This window comes from Neophocaena asiaeorientalis, unplaced genomic scaffold, assembly GCF_003031525.2.
Source record: "Neophocaena asiaeorientalis asiaeorientalis breed wild unplaced genomic scaffold, Neophocaena_asiaeorientalis_V1.1 scaffold106, whole genome shotgun sequence".
Lineage (NCBI taxonomy): Eukaryota > Metazoa > Chordata > Mammalia > Artiodactyla > Phocoenidae > Neophocaena > Neophocaena asiaeorientalis.
In genome coordinates, this window is record NW_020172597.1 from 1,300,272 (window position 1) to 1,328,248 (window position 27,977).

Here is a 27,977-nt window from a genome sequence, read left to right on the forward strand (position 1 = left end):
CAACTACCAACACCTGTGATTCACAAGCCAGCTTCCTGAGCTGATAGCAACCTCATGGCCTGATGGTGAGCAATGATGCCATGCCTTTCCCTGGCCTGGAGAACTGGTGATTCCTGAGTCCCAGAAGGCTCCAAGCTGTGCCTCTGTCCTCCAGGAAGGATGGGCGGATCCTCCCTGCTTCATAGCCACAGGGCCCTGGGGATGGACGCCCCACGGCTCCATCTCCTGTCTCTGGGGGTTCTCTTTCTCCATCCCACAGGGCCCTGAAGATGGCATCTGCCCAGAGAGGCCCTGCCCAGCCAAGCCCAAGGAGCTGGGGGCAGGGAGCCCCCTCCGTCCACGGGCTGTGAGGTCCCAGTTGTACATTCCCATGGCCCCTGTGCTGGTCCTCAATGCCCTTACCACACATGAATTTTGATCTATAAGTTGTTGCTTGATATCTAGCTCCTCTGCTGGTATATAAGCTCCAGGAGGGCAGGGACTACATTTATTTCACTCACTAATGTATCTCCGGGATTAGCACAAAGGCAAGCAAAAAGAAGGGGCTCAGTAAAGTTTTGTTGGAAGACTGAGCATCAAAGTACCCCCAAGAGTCCTGATCAACCCTTACTCCAGCCTAACGGGCTGAGCTCTGGCCTCTGTTTCCCTGCTCAGTTCCCCCATTCTTCCTGAGGTCACTCTGACCCCTGCCAGTCTGCCGGGGTCTGGCCCAGCCTGCCTGTCTCTCACCAGCCTCCCTCCAGCGTTTGGACCCTGCGCCCTTGTCCTTGATGGGTACCCTTACTTATGACCTATCAGTGGCCCCTAGCATTCATTGATAGCCCTCACCGGTCCTCATGGCTCTCCTCAGGCAGGTCCTGGTGACATCTTCAGCTCCACAGCACCTGCAGTGGCAGCCCTGGGCGACCTGGCTGCCCTGGGGATGGGGCCATCTGTTTCCTCCACCCCAAGCCTGCCCTACTCCATCCGGGACTCTGTCCTGCCCCCCAGGTGAGCTCCCAGCATGCCTTGCTTTGAAGTGCCCTGTTCTAGGCTGGGAGAGCAGACTTGGGCAGAGCCTTTCCTGGCCTTGTAAACAGGGGTTGGGTCCAATGCATATAGGCCAGAACCAAGGTCTGTTCCCTGGCTGGGAGGAAGGTGGGACACAGTGAGGTAATGGTGGTGTCTTAGACACCAGATCTTCCCGTCACATCTGCCAGCCTACCTGGAGGCTGGGAGACCAGAGTGCACAGTCTCAAGGCCATGGCTGATGTTGGGTGACACCTTTCCAAGTCTATGTCCTCCTTCATCTGTCCCTCATGTACCATTTTCTGTTACCCGCCAGGGAGCCAGAAATGACCCAGACCCCTTCCCTGGATTTCTCTGAATGCTGATGACTAGGAGGACAGGGAAGGCATTTCCCACCTCCCACAAGTCTCTAGGGCCTTCCTCCAGGACTCCCCACTGGTTTCCGATGCGCAGGGCCTCTCAGCTCAGGCGCCAGCCTGCCAGCCAGGGAAGCTCTTTCACCTGGCCACACTCCTCTTGTGGAATACTTACATCTATTCATACATTCATAGATTACTGCCTGCCTGCTTCCTCCACTAGAATGTAAGCTCCTGAGGCTCAGGGAAGGGATCCTGACCGTTTAGTTCACACTGTATCCACAGTGCCTAGCATGGGGCTTAACTGAACAAATTGAATGAACAAGTGAATCCCTTAATCGGTGGGAGCATTGGCTGGATCCACCCTCTGAGGTTTAGAAGAGGTCACCCAGCGAGCCCTCCTTCAGGGCCTGGTGCACTGCAATTCTTTTGGGGGGTACACTGAGTCCCAGGTGGTGTCTGTCCACTGATGTCCCGCCAGCCGGCCGGCGCCACACTTAACAATCAGCACTGTAGCCACCGATGACCTCGGAACAGCCCATATGTATCTAAAGACATGGGACAGGTGCTAGAAAATTCCTAAGTGCTGACCGAGGGGTCGTGTACCCATGCTTCACACATAGACTTCCTGAGCCAACGGATGCCCGGCAGTGAGACATGAAGCCCGTGCCTTTCCCAGGCCTGGGAGAATGGCCGGTTCCTGAGTCCCCACAGGGCTGTCTTTCAGGACAGCTCAGCTGGCGTTCCCCGCTTCATGGCACACTATGGGGGATGCATCACACCTCCATTCGCATCTCTGTAAGATCCCCCCTTCCCTACTCCCTGCCTGTCCACAAGGCCGGCGTCCACCCAGGGTCTGCCCCGGCACGGTCCTACCAGCCCTGCAGGACCCCTGATGAGGGCGGAGACTTCAGCAACCTCAGCGACCCCACCCAGGTCGGTACCCCCATCTAAGTCCCGCATATCTCTTCCTCATTCTTCAAGTCTCAGCTCCAGAGTCACCTCTGCAGGGAAGCCTGAGTCATTTTCCTGTTTGACACTCCCAAAGTCCCCTGTACATATTTCTCCTCGCAGCACCGATCAACATTTTAATGAAATTTAACTTGGTTGATTCATTGCTTGTTCCCAGAGGGGCAGGAACCACGCTGACCTTGGTTGCTCCTATATCTCCTGTCACCGCCCCGGGTCCGGCCCGTCATGTGTGATTGGCTCACCCGTCTCATGCGCCAGGTCAGACCCTCTGGCCATGACCAACCTCACGCAAGCACAAGCTGCCAGCATGTCACCTCCTGTCCCCTTCTTTCCTGTCTCCTTCTTTCCTGTCTCTCCTGCCCCGCTTCCCCCATAACTTCCTGTGGACGCTGCTGCAGGGCCCTGATTGGCTCCCATGCCTGCCCTGCCAAACCCAGAAATGCATGAAAGTCAGGTGCCAGTGGATGAACCTGTTCCCCCTTTTCCCCTCACCCCGAGAGGTGGTCCTGAGACACACTTTGTCAGGCTTTTCTGGGGTGCAGACTTGGATTAGTAGCACTCAGTGGTGACCAGCTCAATGCTGCGCCCTCGTATCGGCTTTCCCTCCCCTCTGCTCCTCTTCCGTGCCCTGACTCTCCCCGGCATCGCCCCCCAACCCACGCAGTAGTAGCGTCTGAACCTCGTCAGCCTCTGCCCTCCAGAAGCCCAGGCTGAGATAGGGTTCCATAAAGCTTTGTGGAAGGAAGGAAGGCATGATCCTCAGCAGGAGGGCCAGCTTCTTCCCGTTGCTTCCTCCACCCTTGGTTTCCCTCCAGCAACCCCCTCACCCCTGCAGCTCTGTTGCTGCTTTGCTCCTTGTCCTTTCTTGCACTGGTTATCTGGACCCTGACCTCCTGCCAGGCTCTTTCCAGGTTTCCCAGGCTAGTCTCTGCTTGCTGGGTCCCGGCAGCTGACAGCCCTGCAGTGAATCTCAATGTAGCCCAAGTCCTTCTTGCATCCCTCACCTGCTTACTTGGTCGTCTTCAGGTAGATCCTAAGCTTCCCTGGAGCTCCTCAGTCATTGCTCTGGGCAACCTGGCTGCCCTGACAAAAGGCTACCTTTTCAGTCCATCTGCTTCCCTGCCCTCACCTGCCCTGTCCCATCCAGGCTTCTGACCTGCCCTAGGTGAGCTCCCAGCATGCCTTGCTTCAAAGTGCACTGGCCAGCCTGAAGGAGGTGGCTTGGCAAAGCCTTTCCTGGCCACCCAAACAGGGATTTGGGGCCCCTCCTAAGACCAACGCATGCTGGCCAGAACTAAGATCTGGTTCTTGGTTGGAAGGCAGGGGACACAGTGTGTGACGGGGTCGGTCACGGCCTTGACACCAGACCCTCTGCTCGCACACCTTGGGTGGGAAGCTCAGTAGTCATGACCCCATAGCCATGTCTCTGGGGATGGTGTGCAAGTCCACATGCTCATTCATACATCATTCATCAACGCCTGCTCTGCGTGCCCAGCCCCACGCCAGGTGTGGGCAGCACCAGCACAGTCCAAAGGCACTGTCTGTCTGGAAGAAGAGTCAGGAGGGGAAATGGGCCCTTGGAGCTGTGCCACCTTCTCTGCTCTGCTCTCAGTGTTACACGGCGACAGAGAGGGACACCTGGGCAGTGCTATTTCTTTCACAGGGGAAGGGAAGACACGCCAGGGCTAGCCATGACCACTCCTTGTCTCAGTCATCTTGGTCTAGACGCCTCCATGAGACAGGGAAACCACCTTACATGCTCTAGTGAGATGTAACAACTTCGAGATAAAAGAACGAATGGCTTAAGTGAGAGGGTGGCATGGACATATACATACTACCAAATGTAAAACAGATAGCTAGTAGATAGCTAGTGGGAAGCAGCCGCATGGCACAGGGAGATCAGCTCGGTGCTTTGTGACCGCCTGGAGGGGTGGGATGGGGGGGTGGGAGGGAGGGAGATAAAAAAATTAAAAAAAAAAAAAGAATGAGTGGCTTCCTGTGGCCTGGAGGGCGTTCATCCTCGCCTCTCCCTCTCTGTTCACAGGCCTGGGAGAGCAGCCAGGACAGGACTCCTCGGCCTCCGAAAAGAAAGCTTGCAAGAGGCCAGGCCAGGGGTGTTCAAGGAGCCTGTGTGGGGCCTGACCCTGTACCCCTAGGAGATCACACTTGTGCCAACTCGTGGATGCTGTTCCATCCTCGTCTCCCTCCGCCTCCCCACCTGCTACTTGAGACCCTGTGTCCATGCCTTCCCAGAAGCCTCTCCTCCTTTGGCCTCCATCACCAATGCTCCCTGGCCCTCCTCCCTCCTCTCTGGCCTTGCGGGCTCAGGCATTTTGTTGAGGCCTCTTTTTCATCCCCTCCTCACACTTCCATGCCATTCAGGGTCCCACCCCAGGTCCTCCTCTCTTCTCTCCCCAGCAATCCCCACCTCTGTTTCTGTGTCCCAAGGTTCCCCCGAGGCTGTGTTCGCGACTCCAAACCTCCACCTCCAGCCCTGCCACCTCCTCTGAGTGCCCAGCCCTACGGCAGCCACCTCCTGAGACCCCAATCCCAACACGGTGTCTGAACCTCTACCGAATCCTGTGGGGATGACCTCACCACCGCCCCAGCCACCCAAGCTAGAATCTCACAACTTGTCCTCGATTCCTCCCTCCCTTCTCCTTGCCTCCTTCATGCCGCCAGTCACCAACCTCATCAATTCTATCTTCATGTCTCCATCCTATTCCATCTACTTTCCTCCTTTTTGACCACAACCTTCGGTGGCCACCATGCTCTCCTCCACCCAGGTCCCAGTGCTGGCCTCCAGACTGGCCCCAGTTTAGCCCGGCAGCACAAGTCCCAATCTGATGTCACCCCCTTGCTCTACATCTTTCAGCTGTGCCTTGTAGCTCACAGGATTAAAACCAAATTCCTCACTTTAGCACCCAAGGCTTTTCAAGGCTTGTCTCTTGCCCCCTTCTCCAGCAGCAGTGTGCCCTCTTGGCTTCAGGCTTTCCATACTTAGGCCTCCGTCTCCATAATCCCTAGCAGGATCCCAGGCTCGTGGTGCCAGAACAGAAGCTCTTGATGGTAGGTGTCAGGAAAGGCCCCCAGTGTAGAAAGGGAGTGATGCCTGGGGTGCGCCTCAATCCCCCGTGAGTCTGGTCAGTAGGAGTCAGTTCCCTGAGGCTCTAGTTTGGATTCAGAGGAGCAAGGACTAGATCCCAGGTCACTGTGGCCCACCCAGGTGACCACGGCCGAGGGGCCAACTCTCCCACTGCCAACACGGCCACCCACGTGCATACTTTTATATTTATTTATTTATTTATATTTTTTGTGGTACACGGGCCTCTCATTGCTGTGGCCTCTCCCGTTGCGGAGCACAGGCTCCGGACGCGCAGGCTCAGCGGCCATGGCTCACGGGCCCAGCCGCTCCGCGGCAAGTGGGATCCTCCCGGACCGGGGCACGACCCCGTGTCCCCTGCATCGGCAGGCGGACTCTCAGCCACTGCGCCCCCAGGGAAGCCCTGTGTGCATACTTTAGACAGGAGGAAATGGGGAGCAGCAGGATAGCTCCCGTGTGCTGAGCATGTGCTGTAGCTCATTAAACCTTCCCAAGAACCCTAGGCAGAAGGCTTTTACAATTATTTCCATTTCCTAGAGGTGGAAATAGAGGCCAGAGAGGTTCAATAACTTTCCCACTGTCAGCTACAATGTGCTAGACCCTGAATTTGAACCCATCTCTGTTGAATTCCAAAGTCATTAAAATACATGGGAGTAATTTAAGGCAGGGACAAGAGTAGGAGACTTTCGGGGGAGGGGGAGTGAGAGAGAGCAGGGAGTAAAAATGGAGAGAGTGACGATCGGGGAGAGAGATGGGGTGATGGATAGAGAAATCACTGCTCTGTTCAATCACCTTTTTTGTTCCCATAGCTGGAGGCAACTTCGGGGAAGGCAAGTATGTGAGCAGGAGAGGGACACACCCTCTAGGTACCCCATCTTCCCCCATAACCCTGGCTCCTTGGAAGGCCTGTGGCATGGGACAGAGAGGAGCAGAGTGTCAGGGAAGGACTTAAGTCCTGTTGGTCAGAGGCTCCATCCAGCGCCTCCAAATGGGCCTCGGGGAGCAGATTCTTGCAAAGGTGGGCATTCATCATTTTTATATCTTCGTTCAGATCCCTAATAAGGAAGTAATAATATTGCCAAGCTTTTACCACGCTTTCTATGAGCTAGCGAGAAGACTAATTATCTGACGACACTAATAAATGGTTATGATGTTATTAAAAATGGCACCAAGCTAGGATTAACAGGCTCATCAGTTGTAGGGAATCGGGTTTAACAAGGTACCGGCATGTGCCGTCAGGGGCCACGGGCTTGATGGATACTGGGTTGCATGGAGGCCATGGATGAGACCCCCTCTCTTCTCCCTCTGAGGGTCAGCTTAGGAAGGTCTGGCTGCTGCTGGATTTTCTAATCCACCCCTTTGCAAATGGCTCTGCCGAGCTCTCGGGCTCCTGGGGATGCTGTGGGTTGTAAGACTGATATCGGCCTCATTCACTTCTGCATGTGGCCTCCACGGTCCACGGGATCTCCGCTTCCTCCCCAGCCCAACTCACCTCTGCAAGCGACAGGCTCAGAACCCACCCGGAGCCCCACGCTCCAGAGCCCCACTCATGAAGCTCGGAGGGAGGGGGGAGCTGATAAATGGAGATGCCTGTGGGGCTTGCTGACTAATTTCCATAATAATTACAGTTATTACCAATAATGGTGGCAACACCACTCCCTCCCATTTCGACTGAATTCCGCCATCTAAGAGCTATTTCCCCACCAGTTGTCGCCTCTGACAACAAGTGGGGAAGAACACAGGGCAGGTATCATTATTCTCACTGTTGAGTAAGGAAATGAGCTCAGGGAGAAAAAGGGACTTTCTGAAGCCCCCTCCCTGGCCTCAAAGGAATAGCCATAATGATAAAAATAAAAACAACAGAAGCAAGTACTGACACGGTGCTAACTATGCAGTACACATAGGTGAACTTAGTCCTCACAACAGCCTGTGGGGGAGGGGGCTATTATTATCATTCCCATTTTACAGCTGAGGAAACTGAGGCACAAAGAGGTTAAGAAACTTGTCCAGGAGCACACAGCTAGGAAGTGGGAGAGTGGGAATCAAATCCAGCCCAAGTTCATGCCCTTTACCATTAGTCTCCACCGCCAGCCTTCCCTGGGAGACCCGCTTCCTAGGGCCGAGGAAATGACTCCACCAGTGAGGCTCTGCTTCAGCCTTCTGGCTCTGAGCTCCAACCTCCTTCCCTTCCCAGCTCCCCTCTGACAGGCGCAGGAGGGCTAACACAAGAAGGCCCTGATGCTGCCTGCCTGCACTTGGAGAGGCGAAGTGATAATAATCCTTTTGGCTGAGGCTTTTCAGGTTGCAAAGACTTACTATATGAACCTTCCCTGCCCTGGGTCCTGGGGTCAGATGGCTTTCTGCAGAGGTCAGAGCCCAAGGCTTCAGAAGCGGAAAGCCTCCAAAGATTCTTTGAGTCCCAGCTCCACTGCTTACTAGCTGGGAACCTTCACCTCTCTCTGCCTCAGCTTCCTTGTCTGTTAAATGGGTGGTAATAACAGTACCTACCTCACTGGGTTGTTGTAACGATAAACGAGAGAAGGAATATGAGGGGTCTTGTGGTACAGATCCATTGCATTCATTAACAGGTATTTGATAGAAAACGCTTCTGGAAAGTTGAAGGCCCTGAGCTGGAACGCAGGCAATGTTTAGTCTGTGCTGGGTGAGCCTGTACCAATGGCTCCTTTGTCTCCATCTCTCCTTCCCCCAGGGCCGCTCTCTGCCAGGATGCCCCACCCTGACGTCCACAGAGGACTTGGCCACGCCTCCTGGGAGGTCCTTGGTCCCTTGTGCTCCCGCCTCACTTACGTGGTCAATGAGCTCCTTGATCATGCCGTTCCACTGGCCCTTGTCGTCCTGTGCCCCGTATTTCCCGTCCTCCACCAGCCGGATCTCGTAGGAGAAGCCCAGGATGTGGGCCAGTTCCTTAAGCAGGTCGATGCAGTAGCCCTCGAACCGGTCATTCCCGAACAGGGTCCTGTCGGACTTCCGGAACATGACAAAGGGCTCCTCCTGCGGGGACAGATGGGAGAGGGGCAGACAAAGGCTGAGTGGGTGGGGCAGGTCCAGCTGGGGCCAGAGAGCTTGGGCCAGGTCCTCCGCAATGGTGTTCTAAGCCATCTTTAGCGGGGGGGAGCTCAGAAGAATGGTCTGCTAAGTCAGGAGAGGGAAAGCGTACTTCCTGAGAGCCAACTTTGTGCCTCGCAGATGGCCACCTACTGACGTGCACACAGCACTTAGTAGGTCCTTATTGATTTGATCGTCCAACGATCACAGAGCTAGAAACTAGTGGAACTGGGATTCAAACTCAAGACTGTGATTCTGAATCCCATGCTCTCTCTGTTGCACTGTCAACACAGGCCAGTGGTCCCCAAAGTGTGGTCCCCAGACCAGCAGCAACACCCGGGAACTTGTCAGAAATGCACATTCTCGGCTCCCACCCAGACATACTGAACCGGAAACTCTGGGGTGGGGCCTGGCAAGGTGTGCTATAAGAAGCCCTTCAGGGGGTTCTGATGCCTGCTTCAGTGTGAGCACACTGCTGCAGAAGGCCCTTCATCGTTTCTTCCCTGACTGCTCCCCAGCTCTTGTCTAACAGATGAGATCTCCCTGCTCCCTGACACCTTTCTCTCTTTCCAAGGATCTAGTCCCCAGCGTTAGGATCTGCCAGTGAGTGATTCCTGATAACTACGATAGTTCGCATTTGCACGTGCCAGGCGTCAGCAAATCAGCAGACGAGATGGTGCCCGTGGGGGTCCAGCGCAGAGCCCAGCAGAGCAGGAGGGTTCAGTGGACAGTAGCTGGTATTGCCTCCCTTAGCCTGAGTTTCAGCCTTCTGGGGGTAGATACGAGTAACTCCATTCTGTAGACGTACAAAGTGAATCCACGAGGATAACGTAACTCGGGGGAGGTCACTCAGCTGCCATAGAGAGAGGATTTGACTCAAGTCGGTGTGGTCCCAGAGCAGGAGCTCTTAACCACCTCACTGTGCCAGAGGCCCTGAGTCACATGGTGCCTCTCCCTAGTGGGCAGGGGGTCCTCAGGAGGTGGCCTGTGGGTCCAGAGCGTAGGTGACAGCTGTCCCACATCAGGTTCCCTCCCTCCCACGTGATAGGGAGCCAGTGAAGGGCTTTGAGCCAGTGAAGGGCTTTGAAAGGGCATGACTGTCTGATTTCTCATTTAGAAATAAGCCCCTGGCAACCCTGCGAAGAATATCTGGGAGTAGAGGCAGGAAAACCTTGGAAAGAAGCTACTGACCTCATCCAGTATGAGATACACAGAGTAAGGAACGGAGGTGGATGGGTTGAACTCTCAGCAAACTCATCATTTACTGAGTTCCTACTATGCACCAGGCATTGATTTAAACGCTTCTTCAGAGTGAAAAAGGCTCATAAGCTTTCAAGATAGGTGACATTACTGTATGTTAACGTATATATATGGAATCAAAAAAACAAAACAAAACTGGTTCTGAAGAACCTAGGGGCAGGACAGGAATAAAGATGCAGACTTAGAGAATGGACTTGAGGACATGGGGAGGGGGAAGGGTAAGCTGGGAGGAAGTGAGAGAGTGGCATGGACATATATACACTACCAGATGTAAAACAGATAGCTAGTGGGAAGCAGCCACATAGCACAGGGAGATCAGCTCTGTGCTTTGTGACCACCTAGAGGGGTGGGATAGGGAGGGTGGGAGGGAGGGAGACGCAAGAGGGAGGAGATATGGGGATATATGTATATGTATAACTGATTCACTTTGTTATAAAGCAGAAACTAATACATCAGTGTAAAGCAATTATACTCCAATAAAGATGTTAAAAAAAAAAGATAGGTGACATTATCCCCATTTGATAGATGAGAGAACTGAGGCTCAGAGAAGGTCAGTAAGTTGCCCAAGGTCACACAAGGGTTGAATTATAGTCTGATGGAGTTCAGGCTCAGTCCTTCCTGCCTGTAGCTCCTTGGCCTCTTTCTGGGCCTTAACCTTCCCCCAAGCCACCTTGGCACCCCTTCGTGAAGGAATGCCTCGAGCCTTCAGATGATGGGTGACAACCCTTAGCTGACAGAATCCGCCCGTGTGGGGAAGCTCATGCCCACATGCCCACATGCCCATAAGAAGAGCAGACACCTCGTCTGGAGGCGCGTTATAATTCTCTCAAGTGGTGGGGCCATTCCTTTGACACTGTGGGCCCCTGAGCAGTGAAGGGCCCTCACCAGGGGTTCTCAGGCACAGAAACCCACCGGCAGCCTCTTGCCAGGCTCCTGCTGCGGAGGGCGGGCTAGATCCTCTGGCCCTGGTTCCCCAGCAACGCTACTTCTCAAAATCCCATCCCATGACTGATTCATTCTCGGTTTTCAACAGTCCTTTGGGATGTTGCAGAGAAAGGGCAAGGGAGTGTCTGAATCCCCAAGGGGTTCTGAGAAAACCACCTCTCAGTCTAATTGGGTGAAAAGCTGGGTCCTTTGGCTAGACTCCATGCTAAATCTCAGTGCCTCCCATCCCCCACTCCAACCAAGCAGCTCACAAGTTTGGAGAAAAGAGTTGAGGAGGTGCCGGGGAAGGGGCTGAGACTACACGGAGGGAAGGGAACTTAGGCTATTGTGGACCCTGCCTTCGTGCAAATTAATCTCTGGGATGGTGCTGCCCTGAACCTTGGCACAGGGCCTGGTGAGAGGGCCTGGGTGAGGCTTCAATCCCTTCTCAACTGTTAGGTCAGAGGCTCTCGTGCAGTGGCCGAACTGCACCACGGCACCTGGTAGCCCTGATGTTAGCTCAAGGAAAGAATTAAAGAGAAGGTACCTTCTTTGCCAGTGAATCACCAACCACATAGAGATTCCTAAGCAAAATCGACCTCCTTCTGTAAAATGGGGATAATAATAGAATCTACCTTACAGCATTGTTGTTAGGATAAGTTGGGTCAATCTGTGAAAAGCACTTAGGGCCTGGCAAATGTAAACTGCAATATTATTATTATTATGTTATTAATATCATTATCATCTTTCTGGGCACGGGGTGACCTGTTATTGAAGTGACCTGTCCAGCCTAGAGACCATGCCCAATGTCACCAAAGGTTAAAAATCATAGCTAGCAGCGGAAAGCTATTTCAGGAAAAGTCCCTGAGATAGCTCACTTCCTGACCCTCTCTCCGAGACCCTCCCAGGCCCTATCTAAAATTAGCACTTCATTTGCGAAGCCACCCCAGCCCCAGAATCTATACATCTTCATATAAATACGCTGCCTTTGGAGCAGCTGTAAAATGCCATTAATTTCAGGAAGTGCTTTGCGGATGGCATACATATTTAACAGCCAAAGCCCAGAGCATTAAAACGGTGCTCGCCTTGGTAATGTGTCTCTAGACCTGCAACATTTCCTAGGGGGTAATTCTGAACTCCGCCAACTACTTATTCATGGACTATTTCACAATTTATTACTGGAAATGTCCAGACAGCCAATTCACAAGCTCTCTCGGCTGCTAATCGATTGCTCAGTGAAGGTGCCCTCAATTTCATAACTTCGCTCTCTCCTATTGCTCTGGGAGAACAGCCGTAGGAATGGGGGTAATATTTCTCTGCAACAAGTCACAGGAAACAAGAGTCCAGAAAAATAACCTTTTCCTACTTTTCATTGCTAGGGCTTTTAGTCTAGTTTCTTAGTCTAGTTTCACCAGCGTGAGAGCCGAGTGACAGGACCTGTGGAGTTGGAAGAGGGTGCCTTGCGGGGGTGGGGAAAGCCAAGGGTTACCTACCTAAGAGCTCTGTTCCCAGGCCCCCTCCGGCTTAGGCCATCTCAACACACACCTGTACACGCATGCGCTGTGTATGCACACAATGCCACTGGCACGGATACACCGCATCCTCAGATGTTCTGACCTGCTCAGACTCGGAAGCCAAGGACCCTGGCCCCCAGGCCTCGGCTTCTGCCAGTTAGAACCAGGACAGAGCGTTAGGAGACCAGTCCTCCCAGCAGGTGGAGCCTAGAGTGGTTCCTGGCCTGGGATGGTTCTCCCAGCCCACATCCTGGTCTCCCCAACTCCTCCTCTCTTGTGCCAGGTGTGCAGGTCCGGCCTGCCTAGCAGCTGCGCCTCAATGGGTTACAATGCGCACATGGCACAAACACACCCGACGGTGCATGTCCAGACACCTGTGTGTAGCCGATCCCACACCTGCACAGGTGCCCACACGCGCGCCGACACCACTGCTCACGTCAGCAGCCCCAGGAACCCTGAACCTTCCGAAGCAGGGCCCCCCGGAGCGAGTTGAGTGTGTTTTCTTGGTGTGTGAGCAGAGCTTTGGGCATGGATTTTTCACGAGCTCATGGAAGAGCGAACCTGAGCAGAAGCTGGGGCCTGGCAGGGAGAGGGTGGGGAGGGCAGGCTTCCAGCCTCCTGCTGCTGCTGTTGCTTCCGCCTCAGGAAGGGGGAAGAGCCCGTGGCTCTGGGGGGTCAGAGAGGGCGAGGTCCGGGCTCTGTCCATCTGTCCGTCCAGGGTAATGCGCCCTTAGCACCTAACCCCGGGATTCAGGATGGAGGAGGAGAGAGGGGACTTTGGGGGCAGCCCCCATATCTCCCTGTGTTCTCTGCCGCATCCAGATTCCAGGGACCAGAAGAGGAGGAGAGACTCCCTCATCAGGGTCTCAGGTCCAGCCCTGTCCTCCAGGGCAAAGCTGGTGGATGTTCTTGCACCCAGGCCTGGTACCTGCCCATCACTCAAAGCACTGTTGCCCTGACAACACGCTTCCTGAGAGGCAGGGGCCAGTGCTCTCCATGGGAGGTGCTGGCACTGCTTTCAGCCTGCCAAGCTTGGGGTTGGGTTTTCAGCCAGAGCGTCTGGGCTGGGCCGGGCTGGACACTCCCCGCAACTGGTGCTGCTGTCCCCAAAAGCCCAAGCTGAGAGCACTGTACCCAGACCAACCCCTCCCAGGGCTCTGGGACATGCAGACCACGCTGAGACTTTCGGGAGACTCCGAGGACATTTTCAGCTGGACACAGAGTTTCTTGGGGACCAGTGTAAAGGCTGTGTGTCACATCCTCTGTCCCCACTCTGCCTCCGGGAAAGACTGGGCTTCTCTCAGGGAAGAAGTAGACCCAACCATCCATGATCTCTGGACAGTGGGGCTGGAGAAAGCTGGATCATGGGTCACTCCCAGACCATACGAGTATCTGACCCTGCATAATGGGGTTAGGATGGTGGGACATCTGCTTCAAGTGGGTCAGCAGCCATGTCAGAGGTCAAGGCAAAGGAGTCCAGGGGTAGGGGATTATCACAGTGTCAGGGTCAAGGGCTCAGACCTTGAGGTGGCGGTTGGGATGTGGAGTTTTATGTATCAGCAGGAGATTAGAGCTACGAGGGGCTCAGGAGGTCACAAACCCTAGCGCCTGCAGGGACCGGTCAGGAAATGCCTGTATAAGAAGCAGCCAGGAGTAAGCAGTATGGAATGGTGGGGTCTGTGGTGAGCCAGGGAATGCCCACCACACCTTAAAGACATTCAAATCCAAGCTCAGAGTTTATAATGCACCCTGACAGAGATAAGCTCTGTGACCATGGTCAGGGGTCGATCTTCAGTGAAGTTCAGGGCCCTGGTTGTGGTCGGAAGCAGAGGTTTTCTCTAGAACTCTCATTCTGCTTACTTAAAACCCGAATCAATCATTCATCCTCTCAACTCCATGAACTAAGGACAATTATTATCACCTCTCTTTCGCAGATGGGGAACAGAGACACCAAATGACTAAGCAGCTTTCCAGGGTCGCACAGCTAGTGGACAGTAAAGCTGGGACTCAGACCCAAAGGTCTGAGTCTCTTAACCGTCACAGTCTGGCCCTTGTGTCCTGGTCACACTTGCATGTCGCCAAGAGCTGCTGGGCTCACGTTTGCCCAGATGAAGGGCAGGGGAACCGATGGAGCTGCATCCAGGCTGCCAGCCAATGGGGCTTCTCTCCTTCCTTGGGGGTGCTGAGAGCCAGCTGGACGATGTGGGCGGGGCCCTCAGTGAGCAACTGAGTGCAGCAGGTCGGGACCTTTGCAAGAAGCTTCCAGTATTGTCCAAGAAACTGTGAGAAGAGCACAGAATAGCTGCACGATTCTACCTCTGCAGGTGTAGATAAATCCCCTGTGGCTTTGCAAAAGGGTCTTATGCCCTTGAAACCGGGCTGCTGTCACTTTAATAAAATTTAACCCTGTGGTCACTGAAGGTGTGTGTATTTTGCATCCTTTTGGTATATTATCTTTAGCTCCCCTCTTACCGTTAGAGTATTGTTTTGTGGCTGAATCAACTCAGCTCATTTAATTATCTCTCCTAATCTCTCTGAGCACATCCGTTTTACCTTTTTTCAATCTCGTCTTCTGAAAAGTGTTTTCTTTATATCTCACATTGTATGCAGCTCTGCTTTTAATCTTTGACCACCTTTTTATTAGTTTATTTTTACCCTTTTATAGTTTAGCTTTTCTCACACTTTTATCCTTTTGCTTTCTGACATTTTGGGTTTACATTCTTCACCTTCTCTAGCCAGAGCTGTTAATTATTTATTTTATTTTTTTGTCTGTCTTGGTAGCTTTCCTTTTAGTTTCATTCCTTGTTTTCATTTTTCTCTTTATTATTTTCCTTTTCACCTATATTTTGTTCTCTTTCAACTTTCCTTTTATCTTTTCTATCTTTATCCACATTAATATTCCTTTAATTGCTCATCACACTTCCTTCTAATCCCTTTGCTCTTTTCATGTCTTTTTAATCTTTATTTTTTGCTTTATTCTTTTTCATTTATTTTTTATTATGTTATAGGTGTACAATATAGTGATTCACGAGTTTTAAAGGTTATACTCCATTTATAGTTATTATAAAATATTGGCTATAACCTCCATGTCGTATACTACATCCTTATTTTATTTTTCTTTAAATTTTTTGTTTTTACAATTTTTACCCCTGTTCCTGATGAGATCTTTTGACTTACTGGTTTTATAGCTTGATATTTATATATTTTTAGTTAACAAAATGTCAATCAGGCAGGCAGGATGTCTGGTTTTGGGGAAGATGCCAGTGAGGGTCTCACTCCCAAAAGGTGGGTGTGGAGAGGTGTCTCCCCAGCCATCTCCTTCTGGCTCTATCAGCAGCATGTTCAGAATTGCTAGGTCTCCATCAGCTTTAACGTGGATCCTCTTAATAGTCATAAGCCTGGAGACTGGGGATGACAGCCATAGGCTACAATTGCTCCCTGGAAGCTGATGGTGCCCCTGGAGTCTGCTGCTCACTGGATTCTTGGGAGGGTGGGGTTTAGCTATTACAACCCTTCTTCCTCCATGGTGTCTGCCACCCAGCCACTGAGCACATACCTGGCCTTAGAGGGAAGGCATAGGACCGTCCAGTAGGGCCTGGCCAAACCAGCTTGAGCTCCCTTTTTTGGTATAGAGTGACCTCAGCACATGGTCCTGACAATCATATTTGCTTCATTATAAGGAGAAGCTGACCGGGGCCAAAATTGTCCTCGAAGGGCCTTTGGTCAGAATCCACCGGGCTGTGATCAGGCTGCCTCCCCACTACATGGCTCAGCTTGGGCCCCAAGAGCAGTGCTACGTCTCTGAGAGGGTGAGTCCTGAGCCTCCGGACACCTTGGAGGCCTTCCAGGTGGGGCTGGTACACGTGGAGCGGGCACAGAACTGGCCAAAGGAGGCCAGCAGCCTGGGTGTCCTTCTGCTCGCCCTGAGTTTCAAGACTCACAGAGCCTGGGAGACCCCAAAAGCCATTCCTTGGGTTGAAATGGTCAGAAGAAGGAAGCACTATTCAGTCCTGGGCAGTGGAGGGAGGGTGGCAGGGAGAAAGGTCATAGCCGTGGCCAGGAGCACTCGGGACAGGACACTGTGGGCGGTGGCACGTGTGTGGGCTCCCAGCACCTGCCAGGCTGGGGGGACCAGTGGGAAGGGCCTTTTTCCTGGGAACTGGGGTGGAAGAGGTGGACCCCAAGTCCTGGTGCAGAAGAAAGGTTACCCCTCCTTCCTTCTACCCATCACAGCTCCTATCGGCATCAGGGGCTCAGGGACTGGGTGAGAGTGAGATGCAAACACACAGGCCTCTGCAGCAGGGCTGGCCAAGCAGGTCCCAGACAGGCAGGAGGGCTGGCCTGCTCTGCCTTTGGGAAGAGGCCGCTCACAGCCACCTCCTGGGGTCTCTGGCCTGTGGCCACGAGCAGCGTTGCTGTCTCCCATCTGCTCGCTGGGGGCTTTCTGAGGGACCCTCAATGTTTCCACCTTCCTCCCCCATCTTCCAGCCTCCCAGCAGCCTCATAAGAGATGCCTGGCCTGTGCTGGGTGGGGTGATGGAGAGGTCTTTCCAACCCCGATGGCCAGCCCGCCCCAGCTCACAGCCCCTTTTGCAGGGCTGCAGCTCTTACCAGCACAGTGGTGACGATAAGGGACCTGTTCGTCAGAGAGTCGGTGACGTTAGGGCCTCGGCCTCTGGCAACCTCCGTGATGTTAAGCCCCTCGGCAGGACTCCACACCCCAACCTGGATGGACAGACAGATGGAGAACAGGAGGCTGAGTCCGTGGTCTCTCCATCCTTTCTCCACGCCAGCAACCTCCTCGTCTCCTTCCCATCCTTCATGAGTATCGTCATTGCTAATGTGTTTCGAGCCAACATTTCTGGCAACCCTGCTGCCTCCCTCCTTCCCAGAGGAAGCCCCCAAGGTGTCCAGTCTCCTGAATTCTGCCACCTCCCCAATTGCTAGCAAACCCGTCACAGCTGGAAGGGAAAATGCAGAGGGAGAAAATGAACATAAAGACGGCCCAGGGAGCACAGTGGAAGCCAGCCTGGGATGGAGCAGACGCCATGAGGAAGTCAGTTAGGGTTAGGGCCAGGTCCTGCCCTGGGACAGAGTCACCCTGAGCCTGGGGGGCCTCCCGCCTCCTGGGGAAGACCTGGGCACCCAGCTGCTCACTGGGTCTCAGCGTGTGCCAGCTCTGGGGCCAGATGCCCTCCAAAGCCCAGGACAGGGCCTGGAGCGAGGGAGATGTTTCCTAGGCATCTGTGGAAGGACAACGAGATATGTAACGTGCACGAAGGCAGGCGTAGCAGGACGCTGGTCTTTGCAGCTATTTTGGGGCAGAATGGAGTAGAAAACCCTCACTGGGGGCACTGGATGCCACTCGGTTAGAAGGCAGTTTGCTTTGTGGTTTTACACCTAATGGTGGCAGACACTCTGGCCGAGGTGGCGTAATCTCTGTCCGCATGGTGCCCTTGTGGATACGAGGCCTGGGGCTGGAGGGAAGCAAGGGAAAATCAAGTTTACAAATCGTTCTAAAGCCCTGGGCCTATTGAAGATCCTCTGGGACCCAACTCTGCCCAGCTCTGTGTCCATCGCAGTTCCTCTCTCTCAAGGAAGGTTCTGGCCTGCCCATTCTGTCCTTGTCCCAGTTGGGGTGGGGTACTCAGGAAACTTAATCAATTAAACAGGGAGGCCGAATGCAAACATCCCATTAAGAGAGCTATGCATAGCAGAGAGACATGTAATTATGCTTGCGTAATTCTGCCTGAATCCCCCCAAGCCACCGGCTGGAGCTGGCTGGATCAGTTATGACCCGACTTAGCAAACAGAAGTGATGAGAGGCAGAGCAGCTGTGTTTGGGGGCTCAGCACCCTCTCCGGGCAGCAACTCTGTCTGTGCAGACCCTGCCCCCAGAGCCAAGAGGAGAGCAGACAAGCAGACAGCGTCAAAGAGGCTCTTCTCTCAAGGGGGCTGAGCTCAGAGCCCAGCCCAGCACGAGGGACCCTAGCGGCGGGCCTGGGTGCAGGAGGCGCACAACAGACAGCTGGCTGGCGGCCAAGTGACCAGCAGGAGCCCTCACCCCAGCAAGCATCTACTGAGCTCCAACTGCAGGACCTGCTGGACACCAGGTGCCGTGGGGTTGCGAGAACAGTTAAGACTGAGGAGGACCCAGTCTTCAGAGGCTCTCCGCCCTCAATCTGGTCACCTGTGTCTAGGTATAGTAAAGAGTTTTTCTCGAGTATTAGCTGTGGTTGATTTGTGTCGTTGCCGGAGGGCTGGTGGGAGCTGCGGGTAGGCTCAGATGGCAAGGGTGCTCTGATGGGCAACTACTGATGCCTGCCACAGGCGCAGGAGTGGGAGGTGGTGGCATACCTGCCATCTAATTGCCATCCTTAGAATTTTAGGCTATCCCCAGAGATGGAGAGCTGAGACAGCGACTGAGATAGACTGAGTGACAACTATTGCAGTAGTCCTGCCAGAGGAGGAAGGGGGCTCCCTAGCACTGCAGGAGTTTAAATAGGAGCTAGCAGAGTGCTTGATAAGCTACAGTTTGAATAGGGTTGGACGAACAGGCCGCGATCATCTTAGGAGCAGAGGGCACAGCGCCTGTCCTTAAGGGACTGATGCTGTAAGTGGCTGAAAGAGTTGCAGAAGAGTGGTTGCCCTGGCCACCCGGCCCCAGCACGGTGGCCCCATGGGTCTGTGGGAAACTCAGGATCGAAGGAAGTCACCTCGGCCACAAAGTGCAACACAGGCAGAGCCAGGTCCATGACTGTGGGAATAAACCAAGGAAACAGGCTACTCGTGCAACTGGGGAGCTCGCAAGGGCAAAGGCCTGGAAGTGCAGGAGGGAGTGGGTATGACTGGGCCATGGGGAACGTTTGTGGGTGGGGCAGTGGAGACTAGGCCTGGAGAGGCAACCGGGGCGTTTCCTGGAGAGCCTTCAAGGCCGGGTGAGGGACTGATACTGAATGCCTTGGCACTGGGGAGCCAAGCTCAGTCCCAGGGCAGGATAGAGCTTCATCTGTGTGTACACTCAGGATGGCTGGAGGGCCCGGGAGTGGAGGTGGGAAGCCAGGTTGGGGGGTTAAAATAATCCAAGGAAGAGGCCCGGACCAGAGAGGGCAGAGGAGGAGAGCAGAGGAATCAAGGGTTCCTGAAGGATCAGGGGTGGCCACTTCACTTCTGGCCTCTTTGCATTTTAGACACCCCCCTCTCCCAGGGCTGGAGAGGTGCCCTGGTGGCTCCCAGAGACCAGCCTGCTGTGGGAGAGGGTGTGGCTGAGCCCCTAGCTCCGAGGTCCCAGGGGATGCTGAGAATCAGGGGCTAATGTGAAATTCCCTTCTCAGGTCAGCAACCTGACCTTGTCAGAATATGCTGCAGGTTCCCAGGGATCAGCATCGGCCCCGTTACAAACATTTCTATGGTAGCCAGATGGGAGGCCCAGCCCCGCGGGCTTGCTTTCCGCATTGAAATTCCCCGGAATCGCAGAGGCCTTAGAAGCATACAGTGGGGAGTTCAGAATCCACGTGCTTCAACCTCTCTCCAAGAGCAAGAATCACCTCCAGTCCCCCAGACAAGCAATCGCTTTGTTCAATCTTTGCTTAAATGCCTCCAGTGACAGCGAGCTCATTACTCCCCATGCAGGCATCCCCTGGTCATTAGAAAGTTTCTCTTACCTAAGGACACGTGTGTCCCTCTGCCCCATGACAGCCCTGCAGGGACTTAGTCTGTCTGCCCCTTGAGCCTCTCATCTCCTTTCCAGGGTAAGCATCTCTGATGGCCCTTGCTCACAGGGTGATGGTTTGGGTATCTGCCATGGACAGGCCACTGGGTTCTGCACCCCTCCAGTCTGAGACGGCCTTCATGTTCTCTGATGGCCCAAGGCACTGGCCACACTGGGTCATGTTGAGTCCCAAGGGGGCAGATGGACTGGGTCTTGCCCCCTCGCTCTGGGTCTCTGCCTGGGGTCTATTGTAGGGGATTTAAAGAGCCTCTGCTTGTTGGCCTACCCTCCCACTCCTGAGCCCACACACCTTCTCTAGGCCATCTTCCTTCAGGCTGATGATGTCCAGATCGAAATCCATCCGTAAGCCACTGGTTTTGTTGAAAACAATCCTTCCCGTTAATCCTTCCCATTGAGCCTGCCGGAGGGGAGAGGGCAGAGCAGCAATTCCTCGGGCTCATAAATCATCATTCCGTACAACTGTACAATGCTTCATTTTAATTACTCCTTGCACTGATACTGTTCCCCCAAGACCATGATTAATTAATAATCACCTCCATCATTGCTAGGGCTGTGGTACGAGCCAGCAATTTCCATAAATTCTATTATGCTCTTCAGCCAGCTTTACACTCGCACCTTCTCATGTACAACACCGATCATAGATGCGCTCAGATGAGCCCCCGACTTGAAGCCACGAGAAGGGGGAGTCCATGTTGGGTCCCCAGAGACGGGCAGGGAGGCAGGCAGGCAGGCCGCGGCAGGCGAGACCTGCTGAGGGGCAGAAAGCCAAGGGGCCAAGCCAGCTCTGGCTGTAGGACCAAACACTTGGGAGTAGCCCCCAGAGAGCCGGGGGTGACAGAGAAGGTCTCCCACCCCTGCCCCTGCTCCACCCATGCCCTGGTTAAAAACTGGGGTCAGAATACAGGGTCCAACCCCAGTTGGACCTGGGATTTCATTTCACCCCACTGCCTCAGTTTCCTCATCTGTAAAATGGAACTAATAATATTACCCATCTTACCAAAATGCTATGAGGGCGAAATGAGTTAAGTCCCTTGAAAAATGGAGAACAGTGCCTGGTACAACCTAAGACCTGAATAAATGGTACTTTTGCTACTTTTTCTTGCCTTTAGCATCATTAACAGAGAGAGAGGCAGGCAGAGGTTCAGAGAAGGTACAGGACCCAAACTAAGAAGGGCTCCATCTTCTAAAGCATGGGTTGGCAAACTATGGGTCAAAGCCCAAATAGGCCCATTGCCTGTTTTTTTTTTTTTTCGGTATGCGGGCCTCTCACTGTTGTGGCCTCTCCCGTTGCAGAGCACAGGCGCTGGACGCACAGGCTCAGTGGCCATGGCTCACGGGCCCAGCCGCTCCGCGGCATGTGGGATCTTCCCGGATCGGGGCACGAACCCGCGTCCCCTGCATCGGCAGGCGGACTCTCAACCACTGCGCCACCAGGGAAGCCCCACTGCCTGTTTTTGTAAACAGTTTATGAGATCACAGTCACGCCCATAGGGTTTACCTATTGTCTTTGACGGCTTTTGAGCTGCAACTTTGCAGTTGAATAGTTGCAATAGAGACTGGTCTGCAAAGTCCAAAATATTTACTACCTGACCCTTTTTATAGAAAAAGCTTGCCGACTCCCCTTCTAGATAACACCTTGCCTGCAGGCCCATAGCGTTAGTGATACAAGGTGCTTCACACTGCTCGCCTCATGAAGCCTCCACAGCAGCCTTGGCATGTGGGCCCCGTGGGGTCCTCATCCCACTGGGGTCGTGAACCTTGCAGATTCTGGAGAAGGCTCCAGAGCCTCTCCGTGGCTGGAGGTTCCCCTTGCACTCACAATATGACCCACAAGTTCACGGGTTTCCAGATTCCTGGAGGCCTATCTATAGATTCCACATTAAAACCCACGGGAGGGCTTCCCTGGTGGCACAGTGGTTGAGAGTCCGCCTGCCGATGCAGGGGACACCGGTTCGTGCCCCGGTCCGGGAGGATCCAACATGCCGCGGAGCGGCTGGGCCCGTGAGCCATGGCCACTGAGCCTGCGCGTCCGGAGCCTGTGCTCCGCAACGGGAGAGGCCACAACAGTGAGAGTCCCGTGTACGGCAAACAAAACAAAACAAAACAAAACAAAAACCCACGGGAATCTCCGAGCACTCGGGCAGCTGTCCGGCACTGTCAAGTCTTGTGTATTAGCGTGTAGACAGGCATGTGTTATATTAGCTCAGGCAGAGGGGCACGCCTAGGAGGGTTCCAGGATGCTGGAAATCAAAAGGGGATGGAAGGAGTGCTTTGCACAAAGCATCCAACCTCTCTGAGCTTCGGGAAGAGGAAAATGACCTATTTCACGGGTGGTAACAAAAGTGCATAAAGGGCTTAGCACAGTGCCTGGCATATACAACCCCAGCTATTATTTTTCCTTAGTCAGCTTCCTTCCATAGGGCTTCCTTGGCTGGAGGGGGAGGGATGGTCAGTTGGGCCATGGCCTGAGGCCTCAGGAGAAACCCTATCACAGAAGGCTCATCCGTGATTAGCTTCCCTGCATGAGCTCACCCACCTCACATCACAGTCCTGCAAGGTGGGTGTCATGATTGCCCCCATTTTACAGTCATGGCCACTGAGGCTCGAAGAGGGACTGAGCTCTGTGGGTCCCAAGTAATGGTGGTGCCGGGCAGATTCTCACTGAGCTCAGTGGAGCTGAAGAGCTGAGGTCATCATGCCCAAGTTGACTGGGGAGAGTTTATGAAGCCCAGGGAGCTGGAGATTGGGGTTGAGGATGGAGATTTAAAGATGCATCTGACTCAGAGAGCAGATTGGTGGTTACCAGTGGGGAAGGGGGGTGGGGGATGGGCACACAGGGCGGAGGGGTCAACTGTATGGTGATGGATGGTAACTAGACCTTCAGCAGTGATCGCTGTGTAATGTATACAGATGTGGAACTATAACGTTGTACACCTGAAACTTACATAATGTTATACATTATTTTACTTCAATTAAAAAAATGCATCGGTGATGGTGAAGGCCACTGTTTATGACTTCACAGGGAGGCTCAGCTTCCTTGAGGCTGGCTCCCCAGCCCCTCTGCCTTCCCCCTCCTCTGCCTGGGGCCCCTCCTCCCTTGGGCTACTTCTCAGCCCCCAGGGAAATCACAGCAGGTGTCTTCAAACCTGCACTGGAGGGGAGCCTTCCTCCCTGTCAGCTACAGAGGAATTAAATGTCAGCAGGTGCGTGGCCTGTCTGTGGGCAGTCGGGCAGGGGCAGGGCCAGGGCAGGGAGCCGCTGGCAGCTCCTCCCCGTGACATTTCCCAGCCCTCCCGCCCCTTCCAGCTGCCACGCAGGACTTGCTAAATGAAAGATGCTTCACACACTCTGAACTCCGGCCTGGTATTTTCCAGCTCCTCTCGGAAATGCCAAGTCTTTAAAATGATTTACTGTCACGCAGGCAGATGGGGAGACAGGCAACTTGGGAATGGTCTGAGGGAAGACGGTGTACTGGGCTCAGGCAGGGTACCTGGGTCCCGGGGGTGGCCAGCTGTAGGGCCATGAGGGAGCCCCGCAGCTGCTCTGGACCTCGGTCTCCACTTCCCTAAAATGGACTGGAGACGAAGTTGTTTGTGAAAGGACTCTGTGAAGAAGAGTGAGTGGTAAGGGCTGTTCACTGGGCCGGGGCCAGGAAACAGGAGGGTCAGGTATGCCAGTGTGGGCCGGTGGGTGCAGGTGCCGGGTGGCGGGGGGGGTGGAGAGGGAGGCTACTCTTTCTGTGGCACGACAGTGACTCATCTGCTCCCTTTAGGGATTCAGGACTGAGCCTCGAGCGCTGCGGGGGGCAAGGGTGAATGGGTAGGGGACGTCACCGAAGCTCGGGCCTGGAGGTCCTCTTTAGCTGGAAACCCACCAGGGAGCAAGAAGCCAGAGCGACGACAGTCGTGATGATAGAAATAATAGTAAGGCAGCCAATCAGCTTGGCACTTTCTCTGTGCCAGGCGTTGTCCTAAGTGCTTCACACACCACAACTCACTCACACCTATAACAGACCTGCTATTATCTCCATTGCTCAGGAGGACCTGCAGCACAGAGAGGTTCAGGAGCTTACCTAAGGCCACACAGCTAAAAAGTAGTTAAGCTTCAAAGACACTTACGTCTGGCTCCTAAGGGTCCTAGGGTTGTGGGCTCCGTCACTGAGAAACCCATGCCAACCTCTAGCTACTGGGTTGGAGCCTGCCGAGGAAGGAGGCTCACGGGGCTGGAAATCAGGCTTTCGAGTTCCCAGAGAACAAGCCGATGATTGCCCAGGCCAGCCAGGCCTCGCTCAGGGCATCGGACAATCAGACTTCCTCCGCAGTTCTGAGGGGTAGGATGAGAAGGGACTCTCATGGTCCTCTTCTACCATAACATCTGATACTGGAGCCCCTTCTAGGGCTGAGGGGACTGGTGCCAAGGATACAAGTGCTCCCTCATGATGACTACTAGCTGGTGTTTGCCAGGTGAGGCAACTAACACTCGGGAATGTCCAGGAATTTATGTAAAGCCGCACAGCTGGGAAGAGGCAGAGAAAAGCCCAAAGGCAGCGCATCAGACTCTAAAGCTGTATGCCTTTTAGTGTCTTTCTAAAACACAGGAGGTGTCACTGGCCTCGTCCCAAGCAGTCATGGTGAACTGGGGCCTCCGGACAAGCTGCTCTGTCTGCTGACTGGTGGGTTTCTTTGCTATTTACCCTCACTGTGTTGCCTTCCTTTGCATATGGGATTACGTTCATTAATGGGATGACTTGATGGACGTCTCCCTAGGCGGTGAGCTCTGTCCGTGCAGGGGCCCGTCTGTTTTAGCCCCATTGGATCCCCAGCGCATGGCTCAGTGCCGGCCACCCAGCAGACCTGCACAAATAGGTAGTGAATAAATGAATGAACTCTCAAAGCAGCCTGCTTCATTCCTGGTCCATCGTGATGGCTGCAAAGAGGTGGTCTATATGGAGCCCTCCTAGAGGGCTTCCCCTAACTGCACTTGTTGTTGCCCTGGACAGGTCACTCCCTCTGACCCAGAGTAACCCTGCCTAGATCTCGGCCCCCTGAGCCTTCCTCACCTACCATTACTGGGACTTGACTCTGCCTAGCCTTGGGCTACATGCTTCGCACATAGTTTTTCACCCTGTTTTTTTCAACAATGCTTTGCGGCAGGAACTCTTACTATATCTCTTTTACAGTTGAGGAAACTGGGGATCAAAGAGCTAATCATCTCACCCAAAGTCACACAGCTCGTTGTGATGGAGCCAGGGTACAAGCCCAGGCCTGAGCATCCCCATCTGTAAAATGTGGACAATAAACTCTACCATCCATAAGGACAACAGTGATGGAGAGTCTGAAGCTAAACTTCGGCACTGTGTATTTCCATGGTCATCCTCTCAGTGGCAGGACAGCTCCTGCTCTCTGGTTCCTTTGAATCAGCTCCATGGATGGGACTTCTTCATGGTTGCCATGGTGCCAGGAGAGCCGGGTCCCAGCAGGGACCCTGGCTGGGAAGTTGGCCGATGGGCCTCCTCTGCCCTCAGGACTAAGCACTGTCCACATGGTGCCTCATTTCGTCTTCACAGCATCCGCATGAGGCAACCAAGGCTCAGCAAGTTTCCCGAGATTGCCTGAGGTCACACAGCTGGAGGCAAAGACCCTCATCTGTTGTAATTTAAAGCCCGCTCTTTGTCCTGCTGACAATGCCGACCACCCACTGAACACGTACTATATGCCAAAGACTCAGCCCCTTAGTCATCCTCTTAGATTGGTCCCTATTGAGCCCATTTTCACCCTAGGAAACAGGCTCAGAGATGTGAGGCAACTGGCCCAAGTTCACGTGGATTGGAGATCAGTGCTGTCTGACTCCCAAACTTGGGCCCTTGACTGCTCTGCGGCCCCCAGGAGATGGCCTTGGTGCCGTCCTGGTGAGTGGGGGGCACTCACCTCCTTGATGAAGTTCATGAAGCGGCCGCCAAAGCGCCACGCCTTGTGCCGATGGCACTGCAGGGAGTTCACGGTCATCTGGGGTGCCCGCTGGTAGCACACGGACACGATGTGGACGGCGTCGTACAGTAAGGCCGCGTCAGTCTGGAGGGGAGGCCCAGGGTTGCCTGAGAGTAGCTCGGGCCCGAGAGTCCTCAGCCCACCCTGCCCTGTCTCCCTTCTCCTCCCCGACCAGAGGCAAGGGGGTCCTGGTGAGGGAAAGGCCCTGAGACCCTGGAGGTGACCGTCCCTGCTCGGAGTGAGAAGCCAAGCTCGGATTGCCTCTGCAGCTCTGCAGACACCGGACTCCCTCCCTCTGCAGCTCAGACCTTCTCTGCCAGGCCCTGCCACCCTGTGCCGTTGTCCCTGCTATTGCCTGCCCCTACGCACACCTTCAGCTTTCCGGCCTCCTGCCAGCCACAACTGAAAGTCCCCCTTGCCCAGCACCCACTAGTCCTTATTCCTACTCTCTGTAACCATCTGTTTCCATGCCTGCACTCCCACACTTGGGGTGGGACTCTGTCTGATTCCTTTGTGTCCCTGGCCCCTGGCCTAAGGTCTGGCAGATACAGGGCAGGTCTTAAGAAGGAAAGTGGTGGGAGGGAAAAAAGAAACAGGGAAGAAGGAGAGAAGGAAGGGAGGAGGAGAGGGAGGAGCGAGGGAGGGAGGGAGGAAGGAAGGAAGGAATGAAGGGAGGAAGGAAGGGAAGAAGGGAGGAAGGAAGGAAAGAAGGGAGGAAGGAAGGAAAAGGAATGGAAAGAGGGAGGGAGGAACAGAGGGGTGGAGGAAGGAATGATGGGAAGGAGGGAGGGAGGGGAGCCCCCAGGTCTGGCCCTCCCGGCTGCAGTACCATCATCACTCCATCCAACAGGCCAGACTCTGCCCGGGGAGCCGCCTGCAGCCGCTCCATGGACCACTTCTCCACGATGGCCGAGACATGGGGGTTGTCCACGTTGAGGATCCGGAATCCCGTCAGGTTCACCCCTGAGTAGCGGTAGGGCTCCAGGTCTAATGCATAAAGATCCTTGACAGAGAGAGTTTCAGTAAACAAAGGTGTGGGCTGGCTGTGAGTTCCAGCCTCACCTCCCACACTCCCTACTGGGGCCCCAGAGCAGCTGCAGCTCCCTGCAGAGCCCTGTGGAGGTGAGGCTCAGCAGTGAGGATGGAGCACCCATGGGAGCACTGCGCTTGGAGTCCACTTGAGCGTGGAGGAGTCCAGCCAGTCTGCCTGGTGGCTGACCCCACTTACTCTGCTGGACCTCAGACACACTGCTCAGCCTGTTTCTTCATCTACAAAATGGGGATCATGCCTCCTCTTTAGGCCCCAGTGAAGCAGTAGACATCAAATGCCCAGCCTGGAACAGAAAAGGAACTTGATAATGGTCATGACCGTCATCCTCTGATGGGGGACGTCCGCTTTGGGAAGACAAAGGGCATTGCGTCTGGGCATCTCCAAGTTACCCAGAGGGAGGGTGAAGGGAGGATTTTATCCCCCCAGAGAGGGTATTTGAAAACAGTCTCTTCTGAGAACAAACTTAGGGTTACCAAAGGGAAAGGTGGGGGAGGGATAAATGAGGAGTTTGGGAGTAACAGATACACACTACTGTATATAAAACAGATAATCAACAAGGACCTACTGTAGAGCACAGGGACCTATACTCAACATCGTAATAACCTACAATGGAAAAGAATCTGAAAAAGAACAGATATATAGATATACATGCATAACTGAATCACTTTGCTGTACACCTTATACAACACTGTAAATCAACTACACTTGGATAAAAGAATTAAATTAAAATAGTCTTTTCTGCCTGAGACTGAAGGAGTATAGCTGTCCTCTTCTCTACCCTTGCCCCACATCATCAGCCAGGCCCCCTCACCCCCTGCCTCCTAGGAGCAGTCAGTCTGTCTGTCTGCGGGCCAGGTCATGTCCCGTCTGGTGCGGTGGCCTAAAAGCCAAGAAGACAGGCCTTAATGCACGGGGGCAGCCCAGCTTCAGCCCCTCCTGCCAGCTTTAGCTCTGGGGCACGGTGAGCTGGGGAGGGCAGGGGGCAAAGGGAAAGGGGGGGGGGG

General features: G+C 54.1%; 1 protein-coding gene across 2 annotated transcripts in view; it reads right to left on the reverse strand.

Moving 5' to 3' along the window:
* The window catches only part of GRIK3 (glutamate ionotropic receptor kainate type subunit 3), a 230,522-nt gene that overhangs the window by 30,473 nt on the left and 172,072 nt on the right, over positions 1-27,977 (reverse strand). For both annotated transcript variants that reach the window (XM_024738787.1, XM_024738788.1), the window contains exons 6-10: positions 26,752-26,925; positions 25,863-26,006; positions 20,225-20,332; positions 16,815-16,928; positions 8,248-8,451 (exon numbers count right to left, since the gene is read on the reverse strand). In XM_024738787.1, the coding sequence (XP_024594555.1) occupies positions 8,248-8,451; positions 16,815-16,928; positions 20,225-20,332; positions 25,863-26,006; positions 26,752-26,925 (744 nt within the window). The remainder of the gene's footprint in view (positions 1-8,247; positions 8,452-16,814; positions 16,929-20,224; positions 20,333-25,862; positions 26,007-26,751; positions 26,926-27,977) is intronic.